Source organism: Melospiza melodia, chromosome 5 (genome assembly GCF_035770615.1).
Source record: "Melospiza melodia melodia isolate bMelMel2 chromosome 5, bMelMel2.pri, whole genome shotgun sequence".
Classification (NCBI taxonomy): domain Eukaryota; kingdom Metazoa; phylum Chordata; class Aves; order Passeriformes; family Passerellidae; genus Melospiza; species Melospiza melodia.
In genome coordinates, this window is record NC_086198.1 from 28,755,813 (window position 1) to 28,768,970 (window position 13,158).

At 42.0% G+C, this 13,158-nt stretch overlaps 1 protein-coding gene across 6 annotated transcripts in view; it reads right to left on the reverse strand.

Moving 5' to 3' along the window:
- Positions 1 to 13,158, reverse strand: part of ZNF827 (zinc finger protein 827) — a 100,208-nt gene that overhangs the window by 6,697 nt on the left and 80,353 nt on the right. For 5 of the 6 annotated variants that reach the window (XR_010027775.1, XR_010027774.1, XM_063156736.1 and 2 more), the window contains 5 exons: positions 6,916 to 7,053; positions 5,260 to 5,431; positions 3,613 to 3,779; positions 454 to 645; positions 182 to 359 (listed from right to left, as the gene is read on the reverse strand). Coding sequence is in view for 4 of the 6 variants with exons in the window: in XM_063156736.1 (XP_063012806.1) it covers positions 182 to 359; positions 454 to 645; positions 3,613 to 3,779; positions 5,260 to 5,431; positions 6,916 to 7,053 (847 nt within the window). In the remaining 2 variants the exon portion in view is untranslated. Of the gene's footprint in view, positions 1 to 172; positions 360 to 453; positions 646 to 3,612; positions 3,780 to 5,259; positions 5,432 to 6,915; positions 7,054 to 13,158 lie in introns of all 6 variants that reach the window. The other variant, XM_063156738.1, reaches the window with a different exon arrangement.

A 13,158-nucleotide genomic window follows, 5' to 3' on the forward strand; every position in this document is an offset into this window, starting at 1 on the left:
GGTTACCAATCTGCTGTAATGATGCAAGCCTGAAGGACAGGCCTTGGGTCATCTAAACACAAGAAAGCCCCAAATCTGGATTATTAGTTAACCAACCCCTTTCCGACTGACTTCTTTTGTCCTATCCCCACAGTATTAAGGTGCTTAACACAGTAAAAGTTTGTGTACTTGCTTTCCTTACTTGAGCCCACCGGTGGGGACAGTGTGGCATTTCTTGTGCTCCAGTAATTGCTCAGGTGTCTTCATGAACTTGTGGCACACGTCACACTCGAACATCCGTGTGATCAGGTGGATTTGCAGGTGACGCTCAAACATGTTTTTTGTTTTGCAGACAAAGTTACAGAAAACACATTCAAAGCCTGAAAAACAGAACAGCAGAACTTAGTCCTTACCCTGTGGCCAGATTGACTGCATGGAGAGTGGGAGTTTGTATTTGTTAAACAAATTTTTTACCTTTCTCTGACTTCTCTTCAGTGTTCACTGAGGTCTGACTACCAGGCACTACAGAAATGACCAGTAGGTTGTTTGACCCCTTGGATTTTGGGGCTATATCTGCATCTTCTTTGCTGTTGGCAGAGTCACTCAGCGCTGACAGCGAAGATGAAGATGGACTGTTAGACTCACTGGGTGTCTTCCTCTCTTCAGCTGAAAAACAAAAAACAATAACTAGTTCAGCAGATTAGATGGAGTCTCCATGATTCTGTTTTAAACTTCAGGAAGTACTTATATTCAGAGTTAATTCAAAACAAGTCTGAAATTAATTGAGCTGATTAAAAAAAAACCCATTTTTGGGCCTGTTTCCTTTTTATTAGTGTTTAACCACAGTACATCTCTCAGTTTATCCTGCAACTGAGTGCTTCTGTGATGGTAGAGGGAAGGGATCATACAATTCTACCTCATTACTGGACTGAAAAGAATCCCAGGAAAACACTTTGATTACTCAGAGTTCAAAAGCTTATCACTCAGAAAGGGAACAGGATTTCTGTGGGTTTGAGAGGCAGAAACCAAAAGTACTTACTGGTCCAAGCTAAACTTCCCCCACCTTTCCATTTATGTGGGTCCAGTGAGTAAATTTGGGATGAAGGGCAAACAAGAATAATCTCCCTCACTGTACTGAAGAGCACCCTCAGTAATCATTGCAGAGGTAACAGTGTGGTCTCAAGATTTACATGTTTTTATTAGAATCTCCTTCAAAGCTAATTGGAAAGCATGTTATTTAACTGGACCTAGAGATAGAGCTTCTTTATGGAAGAAAGAAAGAAAGCATCAGAACTTCCTTATGTGTGCAATAAATGTATGAAGTCCAAATCCCAAGTCCTATCACACACTAGAACTGAACAAGAGAGAGAGTTCCCATATGACAACTGCCATGAGCCAATGAGGCAAGGATGGGCAAATTATTCCCTCCCACCCATGTCCTGGTGGGAGGGAATTATTTGCCCATCCATGAGAGCTGTGTTAAGAGGAGACTTCACTAAAACTTCAAATTCTCCATGTGATACAATCCCCTGATCAAGGCCTCTGCAAACTGCAGCACCTGTGTACTTAACTTTAAACTGAGTGGCACCTTTAAGATAAAAACATAGGAATGCACTAATGAAATCTGATGACCTGAGCTGCCAAAAGGGAGGATGACTGGATATCATACAGAAAGATTCACTGACCTTGGGGACAAGAGTAATACAAATGGAATGAAATTTAATAGTCCAGAGAACAAGGTTATGACCTGAAGGGCCAGTAACAAGAATTTTTGCTACAAATGAGAAGTGCTTAGGTTGGAAACAGTCAAGGAAAACAAAAGCAGAATTGGAGCAGAACAAGGGATGAATATGAGCAATCAGTGTTGGGGAGCCTTCAAGGAAGGTAAATATGATCACAGAATGTTATTGTGTCACCTATTCCCAGTAGCTGCTGCTGGTTTGTACTGCCACCACTGCTTATTTCATTTCAGCATGTACAGCTGTGATTGCATATGTCCAGAACAGGGGTTCCAACAAGAACACCTGCAGTGAAGGATTGGTACAGCAGGAAAACTGTGTTCCATATAGGAAAAGGCTCAGTGTACATTTAGAGGGCACAGTGTTGTTCTCCAGAAATGTACTAAGGGAATAAATACTGTGGAAGGAGGGATGAAAGGTGGAGGTGGAGGGAGGAAAAGGAGGACTCCTGTTTCAGATTGAGGGCAGTTCTGGACAAGAACAATGTATCTGTACTCTGATTATCACTATGACACACACTGGAAATTTTGAAAAGGTCCCTAATCTTTAATGCAAGAAGCTGCCTGTCTCTCAAAATAGTTCATTTAAAACAATGCTCCTTCTTTGAAGGCATATGCCATATCCTCACAAACAGCCCCTTTATGACCTGGCAACATCACAGGATAAGGAACTGGAGTCAAGTGACCCAGAAAATCCATTCTATTTTTTACTCTGTATTTGCAATATGTGTGAACATTTGGCTGAATCACCAGCTGAGGGGCTCACTTGGGCAGGGTGAAGGAAGAATAAGGGGGTTTTGCCTATCATCAAAAGACAAGTGGCAGTTTCAATCTTTTAGCCACAACAGGAAAATACAGCAGAGCACAGCTCACTTTTGAGCTCTGAGGCTTTTCACATAGCTGTGGGTGGTGCTTCTCATTTGCCTTGAACTCCTCTTTATGAAGTGAAGTAGTGCTGAGAGCTATGCTGGCATAAAATCCCTTGAGAGCTTTCCAGTAGTTCATATTTCTGTGGTTCCATTTAACTTATGTATCTGTGAACACAACCAATTGTATTCCTCTCTCCCCTCTTCTTCATCCCTCCTATTTTCCCAATTTTATTTCTGGTAGGACAAGAAAAGCAATTTAGTGATGGAAAAGTTGTGCTGGATGCAATCAGGTTCTGTATTGTAAATACAACTGTGAGTAGTTCATGGCAGCAAAAATGTTTCTGCCTGGTCTTATAAAAGAAATTAATTAAGAAGATTCCAATTTTCTTCTCCTTAAATTATGCCAGACTTCATTAGCTGGACTAAGCATATGGAGCTTGTTTGAAAACTGCTATTGCTCTTATCCTTGGCTATTAAGTGAGCAGGACCAGGGAGCGAGCACAACTTGTTCTGCTATTTAATATAAAGTACATTTATGGTATTGCTGAATCACAGTGTCAACTAAACATCAGCATCAAATTCCAAACTGATGGACTGGGGGGGCAAACAGAGAGAGGAGCAAAGCTCAACAAAATGTTTATTTCAGACTGAGAGCCAGGTATGCACAATTAGCCCTCAAAGTCACCTTATCATCGCTCAAGTCAAAGCAGGATTTTGATGAAATAGTAAACCAGAAAAACAAATGAAATATTTGACTGACTCCAGCAGGAGAGGGGATTTGGGGGATAAGGGGAATAGGAAGAAGAAGGGCTAAGTAGTCCTTCATTTATTTCACTAAGCTTGAAAATTGATCTGCACTACCAGATTATTTGCCTGGCTGGAGTCCAATTCACTTCAACTTTGAGAGATCAGGCCTTAATTAGCAAGCATTTCAGTGAAAGCAGAGTGCTAATGGGAAGTGTGAAGGTTGCACCTAAAAAGCAAGGAAGAGAGAGATCACTGCAACTGGGAGAGAGGGATCATCACCTGTGTGCTTGCTGTTGACATGAGCCTTCATATCTGCCTCTTCCATAGTGACAAAATCGCACGCCGTGCAGCAAATGGAGAACATCCACTGCTCCTTGTCCACGTGGAGGGACATATGACTGACAAACTGGACATTCATCTCTGTCTCAAACCCACACACATGGCAGCTGCAGGCAGAAGAGAGTTCAAGAGTAAAAGAAACATTAAAAACCAAATCATAAACAGAAGCCTATTGCCTTTCCCCAAATTTGTAAGAGGAAACTCACACCACAGTTTTCTGCTCTTCCTCGCTGCTCAGTGTTCACTGCAAAACTCTTTTGTCTGCTGAACTGCCTTTGAACTGATGGCCATGCCAATGTGATTAAGGGCAGGCACAATGCAACAATCCTGTACATGCTATAATGATGCTAAATAATCATAAAGTTAATTAAAAACTACAGATTCCAGATGCTGTGCATCACCTAACTGATTCCTTTGGGCAATAAGAGGCACTGCAGCTTTGCCAAGATGTTTAGTACAGCTGATACACTGACAAACAGAGAGCTTGCTGCACACTCCAGGAGTGATTTTCAAGCCCTGGAATGGTTCCCATGCCAAACTGGGATCTTGTGCAAAACTGCCTGGCAGTTTCAGTGTAAGCAAGTAAAAATGGGCTCAAACATTTCTTATGCTTGACTGGAAAACAGCAGTCTTCAGCTATGCAAATAATTAGCAGGGATACAGATTTTGCAGCCAGCACATAAACAGGGTGATACTGAGAGGATGTGGAAAGGACCCTTTAATTTAACTTTCTTTGCAGAGTCCTCCTCTTGCTTTGATTAGGCCATTAACATTTAAAACAAGCCAGAAAGATTGGAAAAGGCATATACTCCAGGGCACTATTTTGTTTTCCCAAGGGGAAGCACTAGATAATCTAATCCAGCAGGTCTCATTTATTTCTTACTTCTATGATTTTGTAATTAAATCTGCTCTTGGCACTTTGACTAAAAGTAAGAGTGATTTGGTAATCTGCTTGGCCACTAGAGTGCACATCACAGTTTGCAGAGTGCACAACAGTGCATATAATAAGAAGAATGTCTAAATATCCATTTTATCTGGGCAATTCCTTTCAATTTTTCAGGCAAATTCTCCTAAAGGTTTTCTTTCTTTCACCATGTTGGTCACAGAATGTATATCCCTCTAGCAAACAGAGGAAATGTGTAGATTGATAAACAATTCTTGATAACACTTTAAAGCTATTTGATTTCATGGATTTGGCTGAAGACATGGGAGCAATCAGAGGTGACTGGAAGCACTGGGCTTTAGAGTCGCTGTGAATCTGTGTACCTGATGGGGTGTTTCCAAACACAAAACTTAAAGGAACACTGCTTAAAAAGTTAGAGGGGCTTCTAAGAGCCCAGCTGCCTCACAAAGCGACTTAAAACACCCAACTCCACAGCAAACCCCCGAGTCCTTCCCAACAGCCAGCCAAGTCAAACAGCACGAAGCAGCCAGCCAGGGTTCCCTGCTCATCCTAAGCCAGATCCGGGCAGGACAAATGCTGCAGCCATGGCTCCAAGCCCGCAGCCCCAGAAGGGTGGCCCTGTCCCACGCCCTCAGCAGGCACACAGGGCAGTGCCTGGTGCCCAGCCCCTGGCTGGGGCTCACCTGTAGTAGTAGGGGTGCTTCTTTCCATCGCTGCCCTCGGCCGTGACGGCGCTGACGATGTCCTCGGTGTCGGTGCTCACCAGCTTCACCGAGTGCACCGTCAGGTGCTGGTTCAGGTTAGCACGGCACTTTGCAGCATAGGGGCACAAGTGGCATTTGTATTTTCTCTCCTCTGAAAAAAGGAGCAGAGAGATGTGAGTGTCTACCTCAGCCTGAAGGCAGCTGCTTTGAAAGCTGCCAGTAACCAAGTGTGCATTCCTTTGGGTTTCTCCAAGCGGCTTTCAGGATGAGGCACTTTGGAAGCTCAACATTTTACAAGTTTATAGGAGTCCACAGCAATTACTCAGAAAAAAAACTCAACTAATTTGAAAGTAGTTTAGGGCAAGCTTTTTTAATTTGCTCTACCATTTGTAGTCGGATAATATAAAACTTTATAAACTGGAAAACTGGGGCAACTGCTGTTCTGGGAGCTGCAGCAAAGCCAGTGGAGAAACAGGTCAATAGTCTACAACCACTTCCTTTACCCAGCATCTTTTATTTGATTTTTGGACTTATTGTGGAGGTTGCCCATGCAATCGCTTGCAGAAAGCTGATAGTTGATAATTTTTTATTAAAATCCGATGGTAGGAGGAAGGGGAACACTGTATATCATCAGTCCAGCTCTAAAAATGAGCTAATGAAAAAGCTCACTCAAAGAACAGTGGAAAAAATAATTAATCATGAGTTTCTGATGCTTCACACTTTTAAATATTCCTCTTTTTTATTTTAAATTAATAATTTTAGATCCTGGCAGCACAGGTTTCATGCATGCTCCAGGCTGCACTGTGTGAAGGGTTGATTAAAATTACCAAACATTATGATTATGTCTGCTTTTACAACCTTTTCCTTTGAGGGTTTGCTCCTCTAAAACTGAAATATAATGCTAGAAGTGTGAGGGGAAAGGCATTCTATAAGCCATGGAACATCTGAGCCTTTTCAGGATGGATCTGCTGGATGGCTCAACATACACTGGCATTACACCAACAGGATTTCTCAGCACTACATGGGAAATTCTTGCTTCCAAGTGTCATTTTATGCAGTGCACCTCAGCAGGCTGGCAGAGTGCATCTTCCTTATAAAAACTCTGTTTGTCTCAGTTGATTTGAAGCAGATTCACTTCAAGAAAGTTGATTTGGGGTAGAACAGCCCCTGTTCCTCTCAGAACTGTATGATAACAGCAAAGATGAATGAGTTATTCAATTCTTTCAGTTTCACAGATCTAAAACAAAGCCAAATTTTTTGTTGTTCAGTGACACTTGAAAAGTTCATCGGGTGAATGATATTTCTGTCCAAAAAACCTGCAAATCCGTCAAAAAAAAAAAAAAAGGCTGTGCCTTCTCTTCAGAACTCCACTACCAAGCTTGGTGTCTAGAGTCTGATCTGCTGGAACCTGGACAAACTTGAATTAACAGGAGAAATTTCATGTAGGCTGCAAAGAAATCAAATGTTCACTCCCTCAGTCCACTCTGACATTGTGTCCTGCTCCTGTGCTTGGCTCTGCCCCAGGTGAGCCGAGGATGGCTCACACACTCCTCTCCTTACCATCTTTCTCCTCCCTAAAACAAGCCCCAGGGAATTCCCAAGTGCTGTGACCAGCACAGGCAAGCCCTGCCTTACCTGTGTGCAGCGAGAGGTGCCGGGACAGAGTCTGCTGGCGCCCAAACACTTTTCCACACACGTCACAGGGAAACAGCTGGTCGTTAAATTTCCAAGATGGCAATCCATTTCCCACCTCCAGCCCCAGCTTTTCTGTTTCTGTGCCAAAAAACACAAAGGCATCTTCAGAACTCTGAAGACTTGCAGATTTCATTCAGTAGAGCCCTGTAGGCGTCATATAAAACGCAGCCCTTTGGTGGTGTGCTGTGTGATCTGGCACATGAGTTCATTTAGAAAGGAAACTCCCATTGCTGGAAAGGAAATGAATCTTTCAGACAGCATCTTTCATACACACTCCAAAGCAGAATGCTGAGCCAAAGTGTTCTGGACATAGGCACAAGCAAGGAGTTGAACCAGGTTATGTACAGAGAGCAAGTCAAGAGTGAGCAGGCCAAGCATTAACCTCTAATTATGGTTTTGTGGAACAGCCACTCCTTTGGCTTTTTCAGTCACCCACCTTTGCCTGGTGTATGAAAAAGCCTGGTCTGAGATGGTCTATCTAACACTGGATTATTATTCAAAGCTGAATAAAGATTTTCAGATAATTTCTTTTCTCCTGAGGCAGGAATTCTTGCTACACAGAATGACAGAATCATTTAGGTAGGAAAAGACCTCTAAGATCAAGTCCACCCATTAACCTAGCATTGCCAGGTTCATCACTAAAGCCATGTTCTAAAGTGTCACATCACACACACATGAGCAGTGTGACTCTGAAGAGCAGAGGATTGCCCAGACAAACATTAAAACAAAAGGACACAGCACCCCAGTATATGGCTGACATTCAAGGTAGACTCTACCCAGCACTGCTGTCCTCTGGCACCAAAATCCCCAGCAGCTTAGAGGGCCACTGAAAAACTGTGACCTAGAGTGAGCTATTATCTTTTAATAAGTGGTTTTAATTGTTTCAGGCACAGACAGAGTCTGCAATACAGAAAAAAAGAAACCCCACAGAGCATAGAGCACAAATATGAAAGCACTTTGTAAGGAAGTCGAGAGAAAGGGACTGGGAATGAAGAAGAGGGAAAAAGGTTAAACAATGCTTCAAGAAGTTGAAAGCATGGCCAGTTTTGTGGACAGAATGGAGCAAAAAGCAGGTAGAGGCTGGGGAAAGCAGTGTACTACCTAACACAATAAGAGAAAGAGCATCAGCAAGTCTTGAGTGAAAAAATATCCTGTGCAAGGGTCCTGTTCCCTGAGGAGAAGGGAGTCAGTAAGAGGTGCACAGACCTACAAGGGCACTTTTTAAACACAGCAACCAGTAGTGAGGAGCTTGGTGTAATTGTTCTAGTTCCACTGGAAGGAAGGATGGCACTGGCAGAGCACCTTTCCCCAAACCAGCACCACCTCTGGGATCACTGCCCAGGACAAACTCCACCAGCACGTGTGAGCATGAACATGCCCTGATGGAGGAAAACCACTTGGGCTGGCATTTCCAGCTAAATGGGGGGAGAGGAGCTGGGGACAGGGTTCAAAAACATTATGGTGAGCATAAGTGAACATGGTGGAGTTTGGTACAAACAGCAAAATCTTCATCCCATGAAACACTGAGGAATAAACACCCCCTTGCACTGGCAGCCCCTCCCTGACAGTTAGCTACCATGCAGATGTGACTACCATGGCTGAGAGAGTCTCTCCTTCAGAGAGAGATTTTCACACAGCTCCACTGTGGTTTAGGCAAAGAGCTGTCAAATACTGTATTTAATTTAAGCAATAATAAAAACAATGCCTCATTTGGGGCAGAGAGTCCACACAGCAATCTCAGCAAATTTAGGGCTGGCCATACTTGCCAGCCCCTTCTCCACTGCTGTTTCATTCTCATGTGACCCTGTAATATGTACAATATTCACAGCAGAGGAATTCTGAGCCACCTCTGAGTGCTGCCATCCAACAAAACATTTTTCTTAAAAACATTTCTAGTTAGAAAACAAGTTCTGCCTATTCAAAACACCCATTTTGTGAAATTAAAAAGGAAGACATCCCCCCTCCCCTAAGGGCTGTAAGTGACCCATAACCTCTAAGAACTTCAATAAAGAAGGATTCTTTTTTCTTGCTACCCTTGAGTTCCATACAATGGAAAAATCTGACTCTGTGGTAGCGCTACAGATGTTTCAGCAGAGCTTTTGGAGTACATAATCAAAGCAGGGCTTCAAATGAGGAAAATAGTAATAATTATAAGAGAAGGTCACAAGGGTTTAGGTTGCTTCAATATGGTCACAACAAAAAATGAATTAATTGGGACATGTACCAAACATGCAGGCTCAATTAAGTAAATAAGTCTCTTAAAAATTAATTTCAGTATTAGTCATCAGCCCTCTTTTATCTCTTAAGAAAAAGAAATATATCTTCTTCCCTATGAGGGATTGTCCTGGGACGTTCATGGGAAGCTGGGAAAATAGCAGCTTTCTGATTATGTCAAACTGGTGACAGCCAGTCCCTTGCAAAGCAGCTGCATATTTTTCATTGATGCAAAAGAGGACACTGAGGCGATTTAAAAGTCCTTCTGTTTACTTAAAGATGCATCTGTGGAGTCATAACTACAGTGCTTCCTCCTTCTGACTGAATCTTCTCTCTGCAGCAAAGTGCTTTTTCTATTCAGCAGCTTCTTAGTTTGTTCATGGCAAACCAGAGCTGGTCTCTTGCAACAGGAGCCTCAGCACTTTGTGAAAGATTTCCCAGCTCCAAGGAAAACCACCTATTTCCACCCATCCTACCCTCTGGGCAAGCTTTGGGGAAAAAGCATGCTGGAAACAGCAGCTCTGTGTCCATGCACTGGTCCAGAAATCTTCCCAGAACATGCCTGGCACCTGACCTCACCAGGGAGGTCAGGTGAACCAACTTCTACATTCATTCCTTGGGCTCTGGTTTTAATTAATTAATTAATTAATGCCAGGGAATGGTGTTTTCTGGGGAGTGAGTACAGGCCCAGTGACTCCAGGACCACAACACTGGGCTGTGCAGTGCTCTCTGTGCATGCCCAAGCTCTGCTCCCAGGCAGTCACTATTGTCAGCCCTAAAGAACACCTTACACAGGGGCCAGGAAGAAGATGGACTGAGATGGACTATAAATAATAAATCACTGTTGTGAAAGATGTCTCACAGAAATCCATTGTTCACCATGACATCCCCTATACTAAAATGAAAAGGAAAACAAAAGGAGAGAGAAAAAAAAAAAGGACTTGATACAAGATTTCTGCTTTAAATATCCACAGCAAATTCCAAAACTCCTATGTTAGAAAGTCATACAAGACAAAGTTATATTGAAATTATTAAGCAATAGATTGCATTTCTGCGTGAGTTTTGGAGTTTAAAACAGAATATGCTCAGTAAAATGAAAGGCCTCCAACTTCTCCAGTACAACATTAAAAAGAAACAGAAGGATTAAAGCTCAGGATATTACAAAGCTAGTGATAAAATTATTTTGAAATAACTTTGCATAGAACACTTAAGAGCTAAGAATCTTATGTAAAGGTAAGACTTAATAAATATAGTGAAATACATCTTTATGGACACCTTTCCTGCCCCCCTGCATGACCTGGTATCACTCCCCTTCTAGCCACAAGTCAGCTTCATGATGAGTAGCTGTGTAGAGCTGATCATCTAAGGAGGTTAGGAACTGCCACCACTTGTATTTGCTCTGAGATGAGGACATCAACTGCAGAAACATTGTTCTGTGCCTCCTCTTCCCCTTCCAAACAGATTTAATTTCTGGCAAACAAAGCACTGCAGCTTAAGAGTCACCATTTTCCCCTTTCCTGAGGTTTTGGGCATACTTCTGAACACATGTGTATTTTCAGTTCTCACATTTACTAAGTAACCTTTTCCTCTTCCTCTCCAACTGGTGATATCAATACAGAGGTTGTGTTAACCACCCCTGCTGAGAAGTCTTTATCCTGCTTTCTGTCAGGATATGCTTGGAGAGAGGACACCATAGCTGGTGGAAGCTGTAACTGAAGAAGAGGACAAGGCATGACCTGAATACAAAAGTGACTGTCTGGATTCACCCAATCAGCCTTGTGACTGCTGGTGGCTACGAGGCTCAAGAACTCGCCAGGGACTGCCTTTGGACTCTCATGTTTTGATTATTTATTTTCTTTTACTTTGGTGTACTTGTCAATTACTGCTTCACAGTGTTTTATGCTACATTATGTTTTAATATGCTGCCCAATGCCCTGCCCAACTTCATCTCTTTATACAAACAACGGAAAGAATGAAACCACTATTTGGGAGAGAAAGACAAGCCTAAGAAGACAAACAAAAAGTGTGGTGAGCTATCATTCAAAGATAAATTCATGTTTATAACCTTTGCTGGTTACTGTCTGCTCTCACATCCTGTAACTCACTTAGAACAGCCGCTTCTCTGTTTTACCCTCACACCTCCACAGACCTTGGAAGCAACCAAATCCACAAGGGTAGATCCTTATGGTCAGATGGAATCCCATGGATACAAATGAAATAGACTGTTCTCTGCAGTAAGTATTCCATGTAGAGATGGGATTGAGAGGTGCTGATAAACCTTAACATGGAAGGTCAAAATTCCTTTTCTGTCCATTCTTCTGGAAGTGTATGTCAGGGTTATATTTTGGGTTATTCAGACAGTTTGACACCACACAAATGGTCAAGGAGAAACCAGGCCAGTAATTCTGAAAATTAAATGAGCAGAAATCCTGTGAAAATAGAGTGGTTAGAGTGTTTTCAATAAATGCTGTTTGCAGGCCACCAAACCAAAATTAATAAACTGACTAAGAAACAGTGGACAAGGTAAGCAGGGATCTGTGAGCTCATGGCAAGAGGATGAACACTCCTGTGCAATGTCCAACAGCAAGGCATCTCACTTTGCTCAGAAGGGTTTGGGACACTAAACAATCATCTGGTGACTTTTGGCTGCTCCCAGCCTGAGGTGAATTGCTGCTTTTTCCTTTGGGATCTGTCAAGTATCCCACATTTACCCAAGAGGTAAATCCACTGCATGCAGCTCTACAGGAATGTCAGACAAACTTGCTCCATTAGTAAGGTTACGTCTGTTTGGTTATGTCTAAAAGACACAAACTTCAAGAAATTATTTATTCAGAAACAAGGTATTAAGGTCAGATAATCGTGCAAACATTGCTTTAAAAACATTTATTTGCTCAAAGAAATTTTCTTTCCTTCTTCTGTCTGCATTTATCTATCTTATTATAGAGTCTTCCTATTTCTGCAGTGTTCCCATCATCAAAGATGCATTTTATTGCTTTGGAGTCTTCCCCTTACATGTTCATCCATCACCTCTGGCAAGCACACTGTATTTAAAAATTGAGAACTCCTTTTATGAAATATGTAATTATGGCTCTGTTGCAAGCTTGTTTGCCAAAAGCCTGTGAAAGGTTCCCAAGCTCAAAAATATATTGACTATCCAGAATTGCAGTGCTCCAAATATTATATATCTTACTCCCTTTCCAACTTGCTTCCACAAAGGTTTTATTTGTAGGGCCAGAATCCTTATTTCTAGTAAGTCAGTTAAAATAAACAGTGGAATCCTTCCAGGTACTGTAGCTCCTGAGTAAGATATCTCTCAATTTATCTAAGGTATCAGAGATCCTGATTGGTCCTGCAGTCTTAATTTGTCCTCCCCTGCATCATTGCATCCTGTCTGCTCTTGGCTCAGGGTTATCTTTTACTGTGAGCAGACTCATCCACTATTACCTGAGATAAGCAGCTGCTTTCTAGGCATAACATTTTCCTATATTCCCCACAAAAATACAAAGAAGACAGAAAACTCTAGTTCTACAGGTGAGGGAGTCATGTCCTTTTTCTTTCATAAGTCCCAAAAATCTGCACATAATCAATCTGAGTGACAGAACAAATGCACAGAAGAAGCAGAAAAAGTCTACTTCCTAATACAAAAACTTTACCAATTAATGCTCTTATTATTTTCCCCTCAAAAGCTTTGCAAATGTATAATGTTACTATGGAGCTTGATAAAAAGCAGGAATGTTATGATAATTTAAAATCCTTGCTATAGAAGAAAGTAGAACCCAAGTGATTTTATCTATCAGTAGCACAGTGCTTAAGCTGCTCTTTCTGAAAACAGCAACCATCAAAGTTGGAAATACTTCAGTGAAGTGCTTGCACAGCCCACCAAAAGAAACATTAATATTGTGCACAGAAGTAGTCCAAGTGCACAACAGACAGCAGCACTTGAAAAGGCTGCTGAGAAACAATAAAAAT